We start from the raw sequence: 21,836 nt of genomic DNA on the forward strand, positions 1-21,836 counted from the left end.
AGTGTTGGGGAATAACCCTCATAAAGAAAGGCAACAGAGGAATGAGGTTAAGAGAGAGGGAGATATAACACAAAAACTTTCCAGCATTTTTCATTCATCATTCGACCATACATTTATAGAGTTTTGGAGAGACTAGCTAACTTATCCATGTCCTTACAAATTTCTGCAGCTCTTAATCACACATAAACGCCAGCATATCATTCCCACACACCAAAGGAGAAAATTCTTCTTCTTCTTCTTCTTCTTCTTCTTCTTATTCTTCTTATTCTTATTCTTCTTATTCTTCTTCTTCTTATTCTTCTTCTTCTTCTTCTTCTTCTTCTTATTATTATTATTATTATTATTATTATTATTATTATTCTTCTTCTTCTTATTATTATTATTATTATTATTCTTCTTCTTCTTCTTCTTCTTCTTCTTCTTATTATTATTATTATTATTATTATTATTATTATTATTCTTCTCGAACAGTGGCCCTCACAGAGCACACTTGGGGTGGATCTCCACGAGGTGATTATACGCGTCCAGCGTGGGAAAATCATCCAATTCACTCGCCATACACTGTTGTTCGAAGATCCTCGCTTCCACATTGAATGAAAGAAGAGAGAGCAAGAGAAAAAGGAATACCTACTGATGCACACGACATGCTTTCACCTGAAGAACTAGTACATATTTATAGGCATTTCCCCCTTAACAGCCTCTAGACACAAACTAAGCACGGCCACAAAAACCTGTCCCTCGACACCAACCCCAACTTCTCCTACAAACTATTTTAACCTCCCTAAAGGCCAGTAATCAAGATAAAAATAACGCACTAAAACTTGGTTTACCCCTTGACCCATTTCACAACCAAGATTAAAATATCCAACAGCCATTAATCACACAAAAACACCGAAAGAGAAAACTATTATTTTTCTTCTCCAACCGTACCCATCAAAGAGCACACTTGGGGTGGATCTCCACGAGGTGATTATACGCGTCCAGCGTGAGAAAATCATCCAATTCACTGGCCATACACTGTCTCGCGAAGATCCTGGCGGCTTCCTCAAACCCCCCGGAAGCAAACCTCGCGCTTCCCACCTCGCTCCTTATCCTCTCCATCTCCTCCTCCATCACTCTCCCAAAGAGCTCCTTCGTCACCGTAGCCGGCGCCGCCTCCCCGTCTAACTCCGCCGCCCAGCGCAGCCACTGCCAGTTCTGCACCCGGCTTATCTCCGCCGTGGCAGCGTCCTCCATTAAGTTATACAGCGGCACCGAGCCCGTCCCCTTCAGCCACGCGGCTAAGTACTGAATCCCCACGCGGGTGTTGAGCCGCAGCCCCGCCACGGACCGCCGCCCGCGCGGCGGCGCCAGGAGGTCCTCCGCCGCTATCTCCGCCGCGTCTTCTCTCTTGGCGGTGGCTATCTGGTTTGGTTTTCCGGCTAAGTAAAAGGCCTCGGAGATGAGAGGGACGAGGCCCGGGTGGGCCGCCCAGGTGCCGTCGTGCCCGGCGCGGGCCTCGCGGAGCTTGTCTCTTCTGACGAGGTCCTTAGCCGCGGAGTCGGCGTTTGGGTCGTTTTTGATGGGGATTTGGGCGGCCATTCCGCCCATGGCGTGGACGCCGCGGCGGTGGCAGGTGAAGACGAGGAGGTCGGAGTAGCTCTTCATGAAGGGCTGAGTCATGGCGACTTGGACGCGGTCGGGGAGGAGGCGGGACGGGTGGGCGCGGAAGGTTTTGAGGTAGCTGAAGATGTAGTCCCAGCGGCCGCAGTTGAGGCCGAGCGAGTGGTCGCGCAGCTCGTGGAGGATCTCGTTCATCTGGAACGCGGCCGGCAAGGTCTCGATCAGGACTGTGGCGCGGATGCTGCCTCTCGCGATTCCTGCCGTCTTCTCCGCCCTGTCGAATACGTCGTCCCATATCTTCGCCTCCCTGCTCGATACCCACCTCGTAAGTCATCCCGTTCGAAGAGAAAGAGAGAGAGGGGGAAGAAGATGAGAGAGAGGGGGAAGAAGATGAGGGAGAGGGAGAGCGTGGGGAGAGAGAGACGGTGAAGAGGAGGATCGGGATAGAAGTGGAGAGTGAGTGGGAGTAGAGAGAGGAGGAGATGAGCAAGAGCTAGACCGTGGGAGGAGAGAGAAGGTGAAGAGGATCGGGATAGAAGTAAAGAGCGAGTGGGAGTAGGGAGGGGAGAAGATGAGAGAGGGCGAGAGCGTGGGAGGAGAGAGAAGGTGAAGAAGATAGGGAGAGAAGTAGAGAGCGACAGGGAGTAGAGAGGGGAGAAGATGAGAGAGGGCTAGAGCGTGGGAGGAGAGAGAAGGTGAAGAGAATCGGGATAGAAATAGAGAGCGAGAGAGAGCTAAAGTGTGGGGAGAGGGAGTAGTAAAGATAGAGAGAGTGGGAGAGAGAGAAGATGAAGAGGATAAGGAGTTAAGTAGAGAGAGAGAGAGAGAGGGAAAGAGAGAAGATGAAGACGATAGGGAGTTAAGTACAGAGAGAGAGAGGGAAAGAGAGAGAGAAGAAGAAGATAATAGAGATCGAGAGCGTGGGGAGAGAGAGAGAAGAAGCAGAAGAAGATAATGGAGATCGAGAGCGTGGGGAGAGAGAGAGAGAGAAGAAGAAGAAGAAGAAGATAATGGAGATCGAGAGCGTGGGGAGAGAGAAGAAGAAGAAGATAGGGAGAGAAGTGGAAAGAGAGAGAGAGAGAAGATAGAGATATAACTGTATAGAAAGTGTAAAGAGAGAGGATAGAGATATAACTAGACAGAGTGGAAAGAGAGAGGATAGAGATACAACTAGACAGAATGTAAAGAGAGAGGATAGAGATATAACTAGACAGTGTAAAAAGATAGGAAAGAGATAGCACTAGACAGAAAGTGTAAAGAGAGAGGATAGAGATAACACTAGACAGAAAGTGTAATTATTGTGTAAAGAGAGAGGATAGAGATAGCACTAGACAGAAAGTGTAATTATTGTGTAAAGAGAGAGGATAGAGATAGCACTAGACAGAAAGCGTAAAGAGAGAGGATAGAGATAGCACTAGACAGAAAGCGTAAAGAGAGAGGATAGAGATAGAACTTGTGAGAGTAAAGAAAGAGGATAGAGAGAGAACTATAAAGAGAAAATAGAGAGAGAGAGAGATGACAAAGAGAGAACGAAAGAATGGTCCAATTTTAAATCCAAACAACTGCACTGGAACGAATAAGAACCAAGTACTGAAAGACCCACTTCCAAATTGTGTTGAAATAGAACGGAAGAGAGAGAGAGAGAGAGAATACTCTTAACTAAATCATCTATTTCCTTTTACTTTTCTAAACCGAAGTTCTCTATCTGAACGGCCAAGCTTCGCTCTATTACCGAACTTAGACTAACCATATAAACCAGAGTAGAAGAGCCCAGAGAAAGAAAAACCAGTCGACTGACCTCGAGTGCTCCATCTTCGGGAGGTAGAAGAAAGGGCCAAACCCACCTCCCTGAGTTGCCCGGAACCTCGCATGGTTATGAAAGAAGTAAAGACCAAAGTCGACCAGGCAACCGATGGCCGGCTCTCCATCGATGATGAGATGAGCTTCCGGTAGATGCCATCCACGCGGTCGCACGAAGAGCGTCGCCGTCTTCTCGTTTAGCTGGTAAACTCTATTTCTTGCCTCGTCTTTGAAACTGATTGTCCCGTTCACAGCGTCTCGTAGGTTGACTTGCCCTCTCATCAGATTGCCCCAGGTGGGAGAGAGTGAGTCTTCAAAGTCGGCCTGCGACGACCCACCAGGCAATCGTTAGAATTTTTTTTAATCTCTGTAAATTTCTTCTTTTGATCGTCAGGATGTGTGCTGCTAAACCACAAACAATTTATTCAAGGGTATGCATTCTTTTTCCGGTGTTCCTTGGAATCAGAGTAAACAGTTTTCTCAAAGAGTTATTGATAAACTTACCTCGTCTAGGATGATCTCATATTGAGTGAAAAAAAGAATTTGGGATCATGTTCCATCTAATATGATGATCATCCAAAGTATAGTTCCTCTTTGACACCATGTTTCAGAAACCAAAACCAGATGCAGGAGTGAAAGGGTTACTTTTTTATTATATGCGTTGGTTTAGCTAGCTATCAAACAGACATATTGCTTTTTGTAATATGAGAAAACATGAGGAAATCTACAAGTTAGGAAGAAGCAGAAAATATGAAGAAATCTACAAGATAGGAAACCGACTTAAACGCAGAAGCAGAAATCTTTCACATGATTGAAACATATCATAAAGACATATTGGTTTTTCTATCATGAGAAAACATGAAGAAGTCTACAAGATAAGAAGCCGCCTTAAACACCAAAGCAGAAATCTTTCACTAGAATGAAACATATCATAAACCATATGATGTTAGTTATCCTGAGAGCTAGTTAGTCTTTTGAGTCAGCTGGTAGGAACCTCCTTAATCTCTTCAACCCAATGGGTGCTCTCAGATAAATTCAACCTTACTTAAACTTAATCCTCTTTAGTCCATCCTAAGTTATCCCGTTTAAACTTGGTTTAATTATCTACTTCTTTTCCACTAGAGGAAACTAGAGCTTAACACATCTTACCATGAAGACTTTTGCACCAGAGTTGAGGGCATTGATGATCATCTTCCTCTCAACTGGGCCAGTGATTTCAACCCTCCTATCAGCCACAGCCGGAGGAACTGGAGCGCAGACCCAGTCTCCCTCTCTCACAGCCTTGGTAGCAGGATCAAACTCAGGACTAGCGCCTAAGTCAAATCTCCTCTGAGCCTCTCGCCTACACTCCATGGCATAGCGCACACGTCCCCTGAACTCTCTCTGGAGCTCTACAACGAATTGCAAAGCCTCCCTTGTGAGAAATCCGGCGAAGTCCTCATCGTACTTGCCTCTGATCTCAACTCCCATTACAGAGTCGTAAGAACTCTTCTTTGCCATTGTAAAACTTGATTATTTTCTATGTTTTGGGGGGTCTAAGTTGTAGTATATATTGGCCTCGCTGAAGGATGGGCTTAAGGCGGTGGATGGAGCTTTGTGCGTCATCGATTATTGGGATGAGGATGGAGAGGTAGCGGTGCCATGCTAAGCTGTCGAAGGCCGTTTAAGAAAAAGGCCTACGGTGACGTTCATTGTTTTGTCTTGTGGGTTTTGGCCGTCGTGGCGGTTTCATGGAGCATCTTTTGGGGGGGGGGGGAAGGTACGAGAAGGGTAGATAATGCTATGCTCTTCATTGTTTGTAAAATTTATATGAGTAAAATTCAAACTTTCAGAAACCCAAGTTTGTATTGGTTAAATTTTGTATGGTAATGTGGATGTTACGGTCCAGTTATGAGATCTCCAGGTGTGGAAATTATAAGGTTGGATTATTATTAATCTATCTTTGATCCTCTCTTTTACAGCTAGGTGAAACCCAACTAGAGCTAGAGGATTATTATCGTTGCACTTTCTGTCTAGTGCTATCTTTATCCTCTATCTTTATACTCTGTCTAGTTATATCTCTGTCCTCTCTCTTTACACTTTCTGTCCAGTTATATCTCTATCCTATCTCTCTCTTTCCTCTTCTCTTCCTATCTTCTTCATCTTCTCTCTCTCCCCACGATTTCAACCCTTCTATCAGCCACAGTAAGGGAAACTGGTGAAATCCATACTTAGACGCGTCCACTATAAATACTAGGTGGAAACACCTTAATAAGCAGGTCAGCAAGCATTGAATCACTCCCCAAGTGTCAATAGACACTTATCCATCTTTGATCCTCTCTTTTACAGGTAAGAGCTTCCCCTCCATGTTCCTATAAGCATTTGAGCTCTTGTTGTTGTTGGAGAACTTTATGGCAGCTTCATTTTCATGACATATCTATATGGGTTTATTTATGTAGGAAACAACTCCTAGATGTGACATAAAGTCCCGCAATCATATGACTTGTGAAGATGTGTTGAAACAAGCAACATACTCAGCTTCCATCATAGATGCCACCGTCATCTTCAACCAGGTACTAGACCACGAGACAACTCCCCATGCAAGTACCCAAATATAACCAGATGCAGATCTTATTGTATCCAAGTATCCAAGAATCCCATGAATCTGAGACGATTTATGAGTTTCTACATAGACATCAGATCATTTTCTCCTTGTAGATATCATATAACATTATTGGCTACTTACTGGTGCATGAGTAAAGGGTCATTCTGGTATCTTCCATGATACCTAGTGACAAAAACAAGGTTAGGTGGTGTACACATTTGGCCTTGTTGAGAGATCAAACAAGTGCAGCATCTCGTTTTATTATTTGGTCATCCTTAAGGATAAGGTTCATATAGGGGTACAATTTTCCATTAGAAACCTCCAAAACACAGTTAATATATACTACCTTTGTGATGGCCCTAGAGAACCTATGAATCTATCTCAATGTATTTCAATTCCAATAAGACCTATTCTTCATATCAAAATGGTTGGGAAGGAAGTGACAGCAATATGCCATAAAAAATATAGAGCACTAGAAAAATCTGGCAACCCACATTTTCCTTCAGTTATATATATTGGCCAATAATGTTTTCTGAAAAACCAGAAGTGGTGATGACTTAATGAATTTGAAGTACCATTGGTTCGAAGCTTTGTCTAGATCCTATGTAGATTTTCTTTCCCATTGACCTAAAAAATTTAAAGTTGGCGCATGTACACTTCATCCTTTAATTAACTATTTAGGAAAGGTATTTCCACATACATTTAATGTAACTCTAAATACGGTGAACCACTATGGCTATTAATTTTTTACATCAGTCCTTTGATGAGACATGATAAAATGCTTTATAATTTTCAATGCCTCTCCATTTTTTAAATCATTTCACAATAATTCTGGTTCAGTATTGCGCGAGCATCCCTTCATGCTTAAGAGCTGTCTTATGGAACCACTTACAACCAATGATAAGCTCGCATACCAATGATAAGTTCATCGTGTATGATAAGTTCATTATTCCCCATACTAGGTTACATGTCATTGATTCAAGCTCATTCTCCATCCCTTGAAATCAATGACCAGAGTTTCTAGAACTCACGGCTAGTGAAAATGAACCAGGGTAGTTTTACACTTGGTCCGTATGATGGAATTTCTGGCCTTTTCTTTCTTGTATACCTTCTCAAGATAACCCTTTTACCTTTCACACCGATTTTCATATATTTACAGTTCCTCGAGTGGTTGTGTTTGAGGTTATTCTAGGTTTGGAATGCTTTCTCCTGAAGTATTATCCCTTGCTGGAATAAAAACAGGTAAGTATGTGCATTTGACTTAAGGATGGTATCTACTTATATAATTATGATGTGATGAGGTTCCACGACATCTTCTATCAACTCCTCAAAGGCATAATCTTAGGATACTCTCCCTAACATAACTAATCTTATGAAGATTGCTCAATCAAACTGATTAATCCTGGTGATATGTTTTGGAAAATAGATCCTATAACCTCTTGAAAACTCTAGATAGACAATAAATTAGAGGCTGACTGTCCTCAAATCTGGAGATATCTTATTCATATTATAAATCCTAGCTTCATCTTAGCAACTCCAAATATGCATGTAACCTGAATAATGTTATTTGACATAGGGTTGAGTGACTCACCATAGTGCTAAAAAGCTCCGTATGTGCTCTATTTATCCATTTATTTACCCTATTCATATTGGGCTTATCTAGAATATTGTTTTGAAAAACTATTCCATGTTGCTTAAAAAATAGAGGAAAAACTCCTAGAATCTGTCCTGTATCAGTGTGTCAACCATAGTGCTTGCCTCCTCTATCGGATCAAACTAATATGATCGATTCACCCAGATGTTTTCCACCTCTAGTTTCAAATTCATAAACATCATAATGACTTCATATTTCTCACAGAGTACGCAGACATATTTATATGGAGAAATCATCTATGAATGTAGCAAAGTAGTTTTGGCAAATGAAGCATGGGTGATAGCATATACACACATCAATGTGAATCAAATCTAGTAGGTTTTGGTTTCTATTATTATATTTCTTGAAGTCATTTATTTTCTTGGAATTAATAAAACCAACACAATTAGGGAAGCTAGTGAGATCAAAGGAACCTAAAAGTCCCACCGATGGGATGGAAAATTAGTCCTTCAAAATCAGCACTTTTCAAATGTCAAGGGTGAGGAAATAATCTTCCACAGATGTGACATGGAACCATATCATATAGCTAGAGATGAGAAATGCTTTGATTTCAATTTGAATCTGCCTTATTTAAAATACATTTAGATATTCCAGATTCAATCCATCAAATAGATTCATGAACATAGACTGGATTTGATTCATAATTTATCACATACAGGAGTACCTTACTGGCGCTTGGTCAACCATACCTTCCTCTTAGTGTAGTCTATGGTAGTGTGGCTTAGTTTCCAACAGAGGTGACACTTTGCTAAAGGGGCTGCCTTTTGGTTTCATTGTCCCGTTTTCTGCATAGTTTTAGTCTTGGAAGTCCTGGACTGACGATTCCTATCGTCATAAACTCATAAATTCATGTTTTCATGTAAGACTAGAGCATATCTGTTGCCTGATGTTCCTCCTCTAGAATGGAGCTAAGTTAATTAAGTTACCATTGCTCCTTGAACATTCTATAGGACACCTTTCAACCATCAAAGGCTGCTGGTAAGATTTCAAGCGTACATTGAGCCACATATTTCTCTGGCATGTGTATGTCAAGATACACCATTATTTTATCGATGTCACACATTTGCGTGATGTGCCCATCAAAGCTTTCCGAATTGTGAAGAAAGTCATCCTGAGTTTTTGAAATAAGGCTCCAGATTTAGCTTTCTCATTCCCCAAAAATCATTTTCCAACTGTTTCAAGATGTAGAGATAGATAATCCTTAGAAATAAGACCCCCAATATCCTTTGCAACATGTTGCAACATGTAGCATAGGGATAATTCATTGGTCTTGACTCATTTGGCATGATGTGCCCATGACTCTGCATGACCCTCCATAGTGGGATTTCTTGGCTCAAGTTCATTAAAAATAAGTCCAAGTCCATGTACCCAGACTAGAATAACAATATTTTCTTCCACTTGAGAAAATTAACTCCAATCAAAATTGAAAGTGTAATACTAGTGTCTGCTACATAAGATGATAACAAAGCACACATTTAACTTAATATTCAGCATGATAAATTTTCATTTCACGTAGGTGGATGAGAGCATTAACTCATTGTAAAATATAAATGGACCTATTGACTTGTGTTGAGGTTTTTGTGTTTTAATGTACATTAAATTAAAATAGTAATCATGACTTTATAAATTAATAAGTTCCTTGAAGTTAAAGGTTTTTAAAGGTTTTTGAATGCTTTAAAAAAAAAGTTTTAAAATATTAAGAGCTATTAATATAATTGTTAAAGAAATTGTTAAAATCTTCTGTATAATTAAAAATGCTTTTTAAATATTCTAAAAATGTTTTTAAATGTTTTTAAAAGGTTTTAAATAATATAAAGGCCGTTTTAGGTTTTAAAGTGTCTTTAAAACATTGATTTATATTTTAAAATGTCAAAAAATAATAATAAAGAAATTAAAAGAATTTTTTATTGAATGAGAAATGGTTTTTTTAATCACTTTTTTTTTGGATTTATTTTGGGTTATAAAGGGCCCAATAAGGCCTAAATGGGCGGAGCCCATTAGCCTTAGTGGCGGACCCGACGGGCGGACTTAACCAGTTAAGTCCGCGGTCGGGTCTACAGTAGAAAGTTTAAATAAAGAGAAAAAAAAATGGGGCGGGCGGGATTCAAACCTGCGACCTCCGCCCTGGCAACATGGTGCTTGACCAGTGCGCCACGTGTGCACTTTAATATAGAAATAAAATTTCTATATTTAACTCACTTCAGACCCGATAAATCAAATTAGGAAATTCGATTTATTCCTAAGGTCGGGTCCGACGGTTGACTTTCCAAAATTCATTTGTCATTTCTAAAAATCATATTTTTCTGACTTTTGGAATTCCTATATTAAACCTAACTACTTTAATTAGCACTAATTACTATAATTAATTTTTTAATTAAGGAAACTTTCTATAAAACTTTGAAAGATCATAAAAAATTAATTACAGCTCCTTTTGAGCTTGAATTTTGTAAAAAATTCTCAGAAAATTACAATCTACCCCTCTAGCCCTATAAATACCCCTTCAGAGCAAGGGTTGAGGCATCCACTTTGAAAACCATCTCTCTTGAGCTCCTCTTTGAAGAAGAAAGTGCTCCCTCTTGTGAAGTTCTTCCCCTGCAATCTGTGTGCTTGTGCTTCTCGACTCTCAAGGGAAGTTTTTCATTTTCATCATTCATTCATTTACTGAATAGGGTGATAGTTTCCTCCACAATCATTGAGTTAGTGGTGATTTTTATGAGATTTTGTGAAGGATAGTGAAGGGATTGATATTATTTTTGAAAGTGTTTAAGAGGAATTGATTTGTTGATCTTGAAAGTACTTATGAGACAGGTTTTCAGAATTGATCTTGATATCACATTTGAATCTTAGTGTGTTTGATCATTCATACATCATTGAGAGCGGTGATTGACCTTTGATCAATCACGGGGAGCGGTATATCGTTTCTTCCACTAATCTGAACAGGTGTTGAAGATCGAGAAGGCAGGGAGGTGACGTTGGTGGCACCAAGGACGTGACGGTGACGAGGGAAGTGGACGTACGAGGAAGAGCTCCTGACGGTCTACCCGAAGGCGGTTCGGGGTTGAAGCTCGTGCACCAAAGAACGTGACGTGCCATCGGAAGACTCCTCTGCAGAAGCAACTCTGTAAGTTGGGTTAGGGTACCTTACAAGGGAGGATCCTTAGTAAGGTTATCCTGAGTCCTAATTTGGACTCGAAGGGGGGCCTTGGATTGACTCGATCACTAAGCGGATCGAGGAACCAAGTAAATCTAAGTGTTTGAGAGAAAGAAGGTGAGAGTCAAATCAAGGAATCTTAAAAGCTAATTAGGCAAACAAAAAGTAGATAAGCTAATTCACCCCCCCCCCCTCTTAGCTTCCAACAACTTGCACACAAAAGTTTTTGATGCATACTACCATATCCTACTAGATATTGTATATTTAATATACATGCACAACAATCCACCCATGTCAATTCAAGCACAATAATCCCACATATTTGACTACCTTTTAAGCTCAATTATCAATACTCAGGGTGGAAGGCCAGAGATATCTGTATAATCAACTTTATGTAATTCAATAGATATCCTCCTTCATTTGATTTCGCATATGTAATCACTCAAATTTGTCCTGATTAAATACTAAAATTACATGGCCTTTTAAATTTTCAGTGAAACATGTTTAAACATATAAATTAAACTAAAACATTAATGAACATGTAAATTTTCACATTACAAAGTTATGCAATCAAAATTGGAATAATTTGAATTTCTCAACAAAGAAGTAGGCTCAGTCTATGAATGATTTCTACGAACAATGTTCAAATCACCTTGATCCAATGTAGGCCGTAAATAAATGGTAAATAATAATAAAAATTAGACGTGAAATAATTTAAATTCGACCAAAACAACTTTCAAAGTAAAAAAGGGCTTGAATGCAATTAAGTTGGCCTATATACATCTTATGGACCGTGTTTGGACCTGACCGTCTTGAGCCTAGACTATGCTTGAGCAGGCCAAATAATTTGTGCTGTATAGGGATCCAATGAGCCACCCAAGGGATGTTCCTAAGGAACCACACAATACCAAGCTCTACTCGTTTGCCTAAATGGGTTGCAATTGTGATTGCCCTAAGGGACAACACTATAATGGGCTCTGCTTATTGGGCCATGCTACAACAGTGTCCCAAATGGGCCATCCGCACATTATCATTAAGGAACCATGCTATAGGAAGGCTCCTCTAAGGTGACCAAGCTAAGATGGTGGTGCACATGCCCAAACTGCTCCTTTAGAAGCTACAACATCACTTTTAGAGGAGATGACCCGAGACATGACACACCCACCTCATAATCCCAAATCTAGGATCCAAATTTTATTTATTATTATATTTTTAAGAACTTTATGAATTTACAGTTATTTCTTATTTCATCCAAGGCCTATAACTAAGGCATTTCTGTAAAGCTCATTTAGTGATCTATTAAATGTGTGTTTTCCTTCTCAAGAATTTCCCAAGTTCCCTCTTTTCTTCCATTGCTCATTATCGTCATCATTGAGAGGTTCTTATTTTTGTTGCTCTACATTGTAATGGCCGGCACCATCGCACCATTATCATGTGCCATCACACTATCAGCACCATCACAGCCCATTGTCTTGCACCATAGTATGCCAGCACATCGTTACTGTCTACCACCACTGAACTGCCATGCAAGTGTGCCATGCTGCATCACATGACACACCGCATCACATTCTTGGTGCCAAAACAGAGCGCCATAGGCCCACAGTTTTCTTGCTCATCTATGAAGCCCTTCTACTCCAGCATTTCTGCAAAACCTTACATGGTCATGCACCACCTAGCATCCACACCATCACACCATCCAGAACCATCGCACAATCACGTATTAACTAGCCATGCCATGCCATCCCATGACATCCCTTGCTACCGCACTGTATATGCCTTCTGCCCTTTGCGCATTGCCTCTGTCCATTGCACATTTCATTTAGCATTTAGGTTTCTGAGTGCTGCTCCCAAATAACCACATAGTTGCACCCCCCCTTGATTCCCCACCAACTAACCATGTAGTTGCATCTATATCCAACCCTATGGCAATACATCAGCACAAAGGTCCACTCTTCCCCCTTTGGTCACCCGCATTATTTCATCAAGTCTTTTCTCGTGTTTCTCCACCACCATTAGATTTAATAGAGTTTGTCAGTGTAATAGGTTTGCATCTTTTCGTAGTCAATCGTATGGGATTTTGGATTCTAAAATATGTTTTACCTCGCCGTTTGTAAGGTAGTACCCCCACCATAGATTGAGAGAAGGGGACTGCACCATCATTATTTTCACTGGATTTAAAAGTTTGAGTTGATCTTGTGATTTTTTTTTCAATTTTATTCAACCTTTAGTTCCCTATAATCATCCTTACCTGGGCCAGTCCTAGTCACAATCCATTATGAGGTGTGGCCTAAATGGGTTGCCAAAGTGCTCTCCCTAAGAATCCACACTAAAGCATGTTCCACTTGGAAGCCCACATGAAGGAGCGGTCCAAATGGGTGACCCAAGTGCTGGCCCTAAGGGGCCTGGTCTTGCTAGATCATATTCTCAAGATTGTTTTCTGTCTCCCCAAAAATTCAAAATGTATTATCCTTTTCTTTGAAAATCAAAACATTTCAAATCAAAATTGTGGAATTTAGATTAAAGATAGAATTTACAGGTGTACGTTTTGAAGCGATATGACCTGAAGATTATTCCAAGATTAGTTGGTGCCCTTTGGGTAGTAAAGTTCAATTATTAGAAAATTGATAACAATTCAGAGTGATATTTTTTACTTAGAAAAAATAAATTTGATACACATATTGTGTTTGAATATATAGTTTTGTTATTAAACTTGTGTTTGCAGAAGCTGTTTTACTAAAACTCTAAAAATATTACTTCGGTTTTTAAACCGTGTAATTTTGAAATATTAGTATTTAATGTTTTTGAGATATTATAAATTGTATATTTTTATCACGCTCCTATTTCATGAAACTCCAAAAATATGACTTTGGTTTTTAAACTATGTAATTTTCAAATATATTTTTTTTTGAGATATTAAAAAGGTTATAATTTTATCACACTCCTATTTCTTGATGACTCATTAAATTACATACCACGTCATGTTACTGTAAAACTGGATTCATAAGAGTCCTTTCAATACTGAAGAAGCTTACACGAGATGTGCATATTATGCCCAGACAAAGGTCTGGGAAAACTGACCGATTAAGGAACAGAAACTTTGATCTAACTTCTAATTGGATAAAACTATCTAAACCCAATAATTATTTGTTTCTTTTCAACCAACATCTAGTGGAAAACATTAAGGGGATTGAATGTGTTTCCAATATCTTATATTTTGATTATGCGATATTTTAGGTATTTTTGTACCATCATTAAATATCAAAATATACCTTTCAATACTTATCTTACTTAGGATATGTATATTATGGCCCGATTAAGGAAATTACATCGGTCAAGGGAAACTACTTGGCCATGGAGCAGAAACTTGTGACCTTACTTATAGCACTTAATCCAATACAACTATTTGTTTATGCTGGAACAAGAGATAGTGTAAAATTCCAAGAAGTGTTCTAGTTTTTGTTTTCACTAACTCTTACTTTATTATTTATATCTTATCTTTTCTAGATTCATTTTTTCTATTCCTGGATTCACAGTAAACATTCTTCATGTATGGGACAATGTTTTTTACCTTGTTTTGACAACCAACCTTGGTTCTGTAATCCAGAAAAAAGATTCATATATATTCTTGAATTATCTTTAGCCACAAACTTTAGATCGTATGAGTCTTCACTCTCATCTTACAACGCTGACTGAGATTTCTTTATAACTGGGGCATCTCTAAATCTTTTGGTTGAGCCTTCTCCACTAGTACCTCAAACTGGTCCAACATTCTCTTAGGATGATAAAGCTACTTAAGGAATATACATCTATAATCTCATCCTAAGACCTCCAACCTCTGTGCAATAACCTGCAACGTTAACGCTATAGCCCATAGCAAAAGTTTATTTTGATTAAATACTGTTTAATACTCCAAAATGAAATAACTAAAATGTGTGATCACAGTCTCAATGTTAACTACAAAAAATGTTTTCTCAAATTCAAATTCAGGAAAATAAATATTTTGAAGTACTTTTTATATTTTATTTTTATTCAAATATCACATTAATTTCAGTTTTAATACTATATAAATTTCCAGATTTGTAATATTATTTTCTGTCAGAATTTTAAAGAGATTATACAGAGCCAAATTAATAAAATAAAGTATTTAAATATTGAGGTTTGAGACTGTGGATAAAACTTGTAGACAGAACTTTAAATTTTAATATTGCAGAAGAATTAAAAACTATTCTGAGTTTCTGCAAGGAAATTCACAGAAAAAATTTAATTGTGATATTGAAGAAACATATTTAATATTATTTCAGAGTTTAATACTAAAAAATTCTTTAGAAAAATATATTTCAACTATGAAATTGCAGAAACAATAGTAAGATGATGTTATGGTCTGCTGAAGAATGTTTTTTGGAAATAAAAATTGAAACTCTGCTATTTCAGTAACATATGTAACATGACTTCAGAGTTTACTGCTGATGATTCTTCAGAAAAAAGAATTTAAATTTTGATATTTTAATAATATATGTGTGATCATTTTACAGTTTTCTGCAGACAGTTCTTTAGGAAAACGAATTTTAATTTTGACATTGTGGTAACATATGTAAGATGATTTTACAGTTAATCACTGACAACGCTTAAAAAAATAAATTATATGTAATATTTCAGAAACATAGGTAAGATGATTTTTAAGTTTATCGCTGAAAACGTTTCATAAGAATGAACTGCGCTGTGAAATTGCCAAAAAAAATTTCTTACTGTTTACTGCTGAAAATTCTGTAAAATCTAAACCATGAAATGTGCAATTCCCTTACTTATCATGTTTTCATATTTTCTTCTAAATTTTTTTCCTGAAAAATAAAATCAGAAACAATTCTCATTCTAGAAATAGAATAATGCAAGCAATAAAAGTACTTAAAATACCACAATCGTGAAAAAATAATGTCATAAAAGATAAGTGGTACAACTCTCAGCATTTTCTCTTGACAGAAACTACTAGATAAAATTTGAGAATGAGAGAGAAAGACCGAAAGGAAGAGGATATTTATACATATCTTTTTTACAAATATATTATCATGTCATTTATTATTCACTCTTCATTGTTTTTAAATCACCAGAAGTTGGCAATCATGCTTCTCCACTACAAAGGAAGATTAGGATTACCGTGCTGAATGGTCATGACCCTCTAAATGCCTCCTTCCAACCATTTATGAAATTTCTTCTTCTTCACAAAAATAAAATACTAATACCACATTAATATCATGAATTCGTATTTTTAATTTCATGAGAATGATCATATATGTGTGATATCAAGCTTAAACAATTAAGTTCACTTTAGAATCATACTTTAATTTTTTTAATTTCCTATATTTTGGAAATTTCTAATGTCATATTTATATATTCAAAGGCAGAATATGATTTAAGGGATTTATTTAAATGCCTTTGGTAAAGGTAAATTGTGCACTTCATTTTAGTGTCATTGTAATTTTAATTTGCCTAAAACCAAATAAATTTGTTTAGAAATAGAAATCCACTCAGATGTATACTAGGAGCAAGGTCTTCTCCACAGGGACTGGCCTTTAGATGTGAATTTAATAATTGAGTTACAGTTAAGGAGGAGTAATAATACGAATAAAGATGATGAATATAGTTGAAGCTAAGTAATTAATAGTTAGGGACTAGTATCTAATGGAATAGAGAATTTAAGATAACATTCAATAATAATGATTAGTAATTGATGTGAGAAAGAAGTAAAGAAAGAGAGAATACGATATAGTATGTATATCTAGAGATAATAAAGAAATGAGAGACTTGGAATGGATTAATTTTATTAAAGCTATAGGTGATGTTAATGTGGGTAGTGAAGAACTGTAGAAGATTAGTGTTGTAGAAAAAATAATGAAATAATATCAATAATAGATAGAGATAATGATAACGGATATGAAGATTTTAGTGAGATAGGGAATAAGGGGTTATACTAAAAAGATGCAAGTAGTTAGTTTATAGAGGTATTTAGTTTAGTAAGAGGAACGAAGAAGAAAAATAAAAAAAGTATTATGAAGATAGTAGAAAGTGAGTATTATAATTTTAGTGATGGAATTAGAGTAGATGAAAAGATGTATATGTATGCTTAGATTTTAAGAATAGGAAAGATAAGTAGCAGCATAGGGATTATTTAATCAGTAGGAGAATTAAGTAGATAGGTAAGAAGAATATCTAAGATATTAGAGTTAACTAGATAGATAGAGATATTAATTTTTGTTTCAGTTTAGAAAAGTTTAAATAAATGGGATAATAATAAGAGGAGAAGGAAACTGGTGTTTATGTATTTATATATATATAGATCTGGATGTTTAGAGTTTAATGAGAATATGTGTTATCTAATTCAGAAGAGAATTAAGGGATTAATTAAGCCATATAGAGAAAGGGGAGGATATAGAGAAGTTAAGAATATTAAGTAGATGACTATTAAGGTGTTATTATGATTTTATATTTATAATTATCCTAGGTAGATAATAATCTAGTCTATATGGGAAATATATTTTAGAAATATATTTTTACTATTTTATAATAAAATAAAATCACAATAAATAATCAGATTCCTGTCAACACCTTGCAGGTGTTCGACTGAATGCCTCAATGAGGCTGCAAGTCTGAAATTAGTTTAATAGGTGTATTTTCTAATAATTTGAATAAGATAAAATCAGTAAGAAACTTAGATAAATCAATGAATATCTTTGAATGCACACTAGGTGCTCAATGAAATGCCTCAATGAAATAAAATCAAACTTGATGAGTAATTAAACTAACTTGAATCTCAACCAAATTGAGCATAGAGAGGTCCAGAATCCGCCATGATTCGGCCGAGCAAGTGTAGGGCCACAGACAGAAGCCCCAAACATCAGTGTGCGTTCTTGCTCATCTTTCTCCGTGTTGGTGCTGATGAGCATCCCTAGCTTTTCTATGAAGACTTCCTGATCTGTGTGGGCTAAGACGGAGCTGTCATCAGCCCACCGAGCTCTCCAATCTTTGAAAGGGACCTCCATTGTCTTCTTTCCTTCCTGCAATGAGAGATATGCTTTTAACATTTGAAACCTGACTTTAAGGGGTCGAGAAGGTTCTCTCAACCCTCTAGTGGGCCATATTTGATCCAGTGGCTCTCCAGGGGTCATTGGATCAATCTGTGGTCCCCTCGTTGCCAGCCTCTACAGGCCAATCGATGAGGACAACAGTCAGGGGTGGAGAAGGACAGGACTATCCCCAGACATGTGATCTCTCTTATGATGGGTTAACAGCTGTGATTAAATTGCAGCCATGGACCCATCATTTTGGTTTATTCGTTGTCCGCCATGTTAGCACTCTGTTAGCCGTCGCGTCAACCGCCCCATCAGCCACCTTGTCAGTACCCGTGCTCTGATTCACTTAGCACTTGGCCTCACTATCCATATCATTCATGGCAGTCAATCAGAAAGCCTAAAAAGAAAGAAAAATAATTAAACATCACAAAACATATCTCATCTTCCAATCTTCTATAAAGAGATTGGACGCTTGAGATCATGCCCTTGTATGTAAAATGACCTGACATGACATGAGCTTTGGGTTGGGTTGGATTGAAGCCCGATTATACTTTATTCTTTTACTTCCACAATCGCTTTGTTGCTTCTTGGCCTGGCCTAATGCAGAGGTGAACAAGGTGCAAGTCTATGAGCAGTTAATGTGTTCATGCTAACAAAACAATGGATCCAATATGCATAAGACTTTTCAAACGCAGAAAGTACTTGAGTTGGGATGTCATGCCCAAAAGGGATCTGCCCAAGTGCTCCCTAGGAGATATGAAATTACAAGATTGATCTCTTTGGATCTTGGTCCGCGATGGTTTTTATATTTTAAGGGCTCATTGATCCCATATCAGAGAAATTGAAAATAAACATTACTATATAATCGTCTTGTTTCTCTACCCTTTGAAATAACTTACCATCTTCTGTATGTGTGCCCGCACCTCTCTGTGGGCCTTTGTGTGGGCCTCTATATGGGCCTCTGCATGGGCATCTGAGTGGGCCTTTGTATGCCAGTGGTCGGAAGCTCTTTGTTATTCACTGAATGCTAGCCAGCTTGAATGTTGTGCGCTCGCTAGCTGGCAGCTGGCTTGAGTGCTCCTAGCTCCCTCCTTTTGTTGGCCACTAGAAACCCCCTTTTTTTTTGTTCTCATTTTTTTATTTAATCCACTTTAATCTTAATGCCATTAGAAATAATAATTCCAAAAATGTATTATAAATGAGATAAAAATGGACTTCAAGGATTAGATAGAATTTTAGTGTGAATAAATGGTGATGCTTAAGCTTTTCAAGAATTAATGCATGGAAGGGGAATTTATAATAAAATAAAGATAAGATTAATAGGCTGATGCATATAATGACTCTAAATTGTGCATATTTTAAATAATCAAAATCTATTTATCAGCTTTATAAATTCCACTTCCATTTCTCAAAATATAATGTTATCATGTCACATGTTACAATCTGATTTATTAATTCTGTGACCAATCATTTTCATGTGACCAATATTTGGAAGCGCCCAATGGTTGTTGCATCAATCATGACTAAAAGCTGCCATTGTCTCATTGCAATCCTTAAAGACATAATGAAACAACCACAGATGGACATATTTTCTTTTTATTGTACATATACACATTGTGAGACTATAAAAATCATGGAGTATTTTTTTAAGAATGTAAATTGACATGTAGGATATGTTTCAGTACTTAAAAATATGGACATTATTGTTGCCATAAATGTGATAAGAAAGCAGGAACCATATCAGTAGAAGACAAATGTGAGATCAAAATCCGAATAAATATGTTATTAAAGCATCATGAACTCGAGATATGCGGCGTGGTACAATTTATTGAAAATTAATTGATGCAGATAATTAGACTCGCTTTTTTAAGGAATAGTCTGCTTTATTGATTCACATTTAATCCTCAGGATCAAAGTCACCACCATCAAAGATGTGTTGAAATCAAGATATTTCAATTTGTGTAGGAGTGCCTTTGGATATTTCCATCTTTTGCTTACCACTTCCAAATGCTGCACTTAAATAGGGATTTAACTTTCCACAGACTATGGAGAATCTGGAGAATAATCTTGAATTGATTTTGTGATGAATCATTGAGTTTATCTTCTTTCCTCTATGATTTCCCCATGTTCTCCTTTGCTCCCTATAACTTATTCAATCTTTTTCAAATGCTATAACTCTAGATTCTAAGCATATCTATGCTCTAAATATTTTTATGTTCAATAAAAAATAAAAATATGTTAAGGGATGATGTTAAGTCTAAGGTCACTGACAGTGGAAATTTTTTTGCCACAATGTTTGATATCCTTTAAAATTTTGGCAACCTGAACCAGAAAACACAATTAAAAATCCAATGGCTTTGGGATTTTACTACACATTAACGTGAAATAGAAAAATTCTCAGGGCATCCGACAGATTTCTTTAAAATGTTAGATCTCTTGTTTGCTCTTTGTTGTGAAATTCTCACTGAGACATAGACAGAAGGAAAATCAAAAGATACGAGAATAGGGGTAATATTCCCATTTGGAGTTCAAAAATGAAGGATAAAATCAGTAATTTTTATAAGTATCAAATTGAAATAAAATAAATGTGATATAGAAAGGGCCAGAATGGAGTCAACTATAGCCATTACTCAAAGAACTTGGGTTCAAACAATCACAGATAAATTCTTGTATGTTTTAAAAACAATTTTCTTCTAATATATAAAAAGTAAACTTAGTATTATTTGTTTATGCCGTAGAAAACAGTCGATTAATTCAGATATAAATATCATTTGCAGATACAAATTTATTGACCACAAAATTATTTAATTGTTAAATAACATCCGGTTGACCTGAATATTTATTCTACGATATTTTAAATGTTACATGCAAATGAAATATTTACATATTTGATTTATATTTTGCGTCCTAGTTTAACAATTGAGCATGCTGACTTCATTGTCAAAGATCATATTCCTTCACAACCATCCAATATTTCCTCAATGTAGGCCAAACTCATTGAATAAGAGTTTCATGGGCATGGGTCAGTTTGAACATTCATCAAAATACTTACTACACATGTTAACTAAACTTCGTGTGGCCTTAATCTTCAATAGCTTCTCTGATTATATCCTCACTACCTTATTTCATTGATATACAATGGTATTATCTGCTTCAACAAGAGGAGAAGAATACACATGTTTCTGACAGAGTGAACATCAAGTAGTAGTAACTACATGTGACAGAGAGAGGAAGATAGACAGAAATGTGAGATCATCTATTGGTTTATTGTATCATACTTGGAGAGAAGAAAGTTTCATGCCTTGTGACCAGTAGCTCTTCCCAACATCCCAAAGGAGCATATCATGGGGTTTCCATTATTTTGTAGTTATATTCGTACATATAGGTACCATCGATACTATTAACACTTCATACTCATGTCTTTAGATTCCCAAGGTATATTAAAGATCCAAATAAAATTAAAATGCATTACTAAGGGAGGAGTGATAACACTTTAATTATTAAATTAACATCGTCAATTTAATGAACTAAATCAGTCATCTGGATTATATACTGATTTATCTGGATTTTTCACTTTAAAGAATTTTATGACATTGGATTCATGGATATATTAATTTTTTTTAAGTAAGAATAGTTTTTATCAGAATCACTCAAAGTTTCCTGTTATTTTAAATTTATTAATCATGATCCATCTCATATCACCATCCGATTTATTCAAGTGGTAATCAATCATCAATTTTTTTGGCAATGACTGGCACAGATAATCATTAAAATGTGCTATTATGACATCTCAAATTTCAATCCCATTATGCACCCATCACCAGCTAAACTTTCGTTTTATAATGCATAGGATCACATGGCATCAGTGAAAGACAAGGAACATTAAAATCACAATTAAAATGATGGAATACATAGTCAAGTGTCAGCCTCCCAAAATATGGCAATGAAAATCAACATAAAAAAACTCAAAGATAAAAAAGA

The 21,836-nt window shown here is 37.0% G+C and overlaps 1 protein-coding gene and 1 long non-coding RNA gene across 2 annotated transcripts; one reads left to right on the forward strand and one right to left on the reverse strand.

The window, feature by feature from the left end:
• Positions 1-795: 795 nt before the first annotated feature.
• On the reverse strand, positions 796-4,904 carry MLS (malate synthase). Its single transcript, XM_078585338.1, has 3 exons — positions 4,552-4,904; positions 3,401-3,726; positions 796-1,909 (listed from the first exon to the last, which is right to left on the reverse strand). Exons 1-3 carry the CDS (start codon positions 4,900-4,902, stop codon positions 934-936), a joined length of 1,653 nt encoding a protein of 550 aa, XP_078441464.1. The 5' UTR covers positions 4,903-4,904; the 3' UTR covers positions 796-933.
• Positions 3,472-3,903, forward strand: LOC144711358 (uncharacterized). Its single transcript, XR_013583533.1, has 2 exons — positions 3,472-3,606; positions 3,688-3,903. It is a non-coding gene; the product is annotated as an uncharacterized LOC144711358 (long non-coding RNA).
• Positions 4,905-21,836: the final 16,932 nt, after the last annotated feature.

This window comes from Wolffia australiana, chromosome 13 (assembly GCF_029677425.1).
Source record: "Wolffia australiana isolate 7733 chromosome 13, ASM2967742v1".
In the NCBI taxonomy this organism is placed as follows: Eukaryota; Viridiplantae; Streptophyta; class Magnoliopsida; order Alismatales; family Araceae; genus Wolffia; species Wolffia australiana.

Coding starts and splice junctions, on each gene's coding strand:
- MLS (XM_078585338.1), bottom strand. CDS start 4,902: ATGGCAAAGAAGAGTTCTTACGACTCTGTAATGGGAGTTGAGATCAGA. Junction 3,727..4,551: donor CTGGTGCAAAAGTCTTCATG/GTAAGATGTGTT, acceptor GGGTCGTCGCAG/GCCGACTTTGAAGACTCACT. Junction 1,910..3,400: donor CCGAAGATGGAGCACTCGAG/GTCAGTCGACTG, acceptor GGTATCGAGCAG/GGAGGCGAAGATATGGGACG.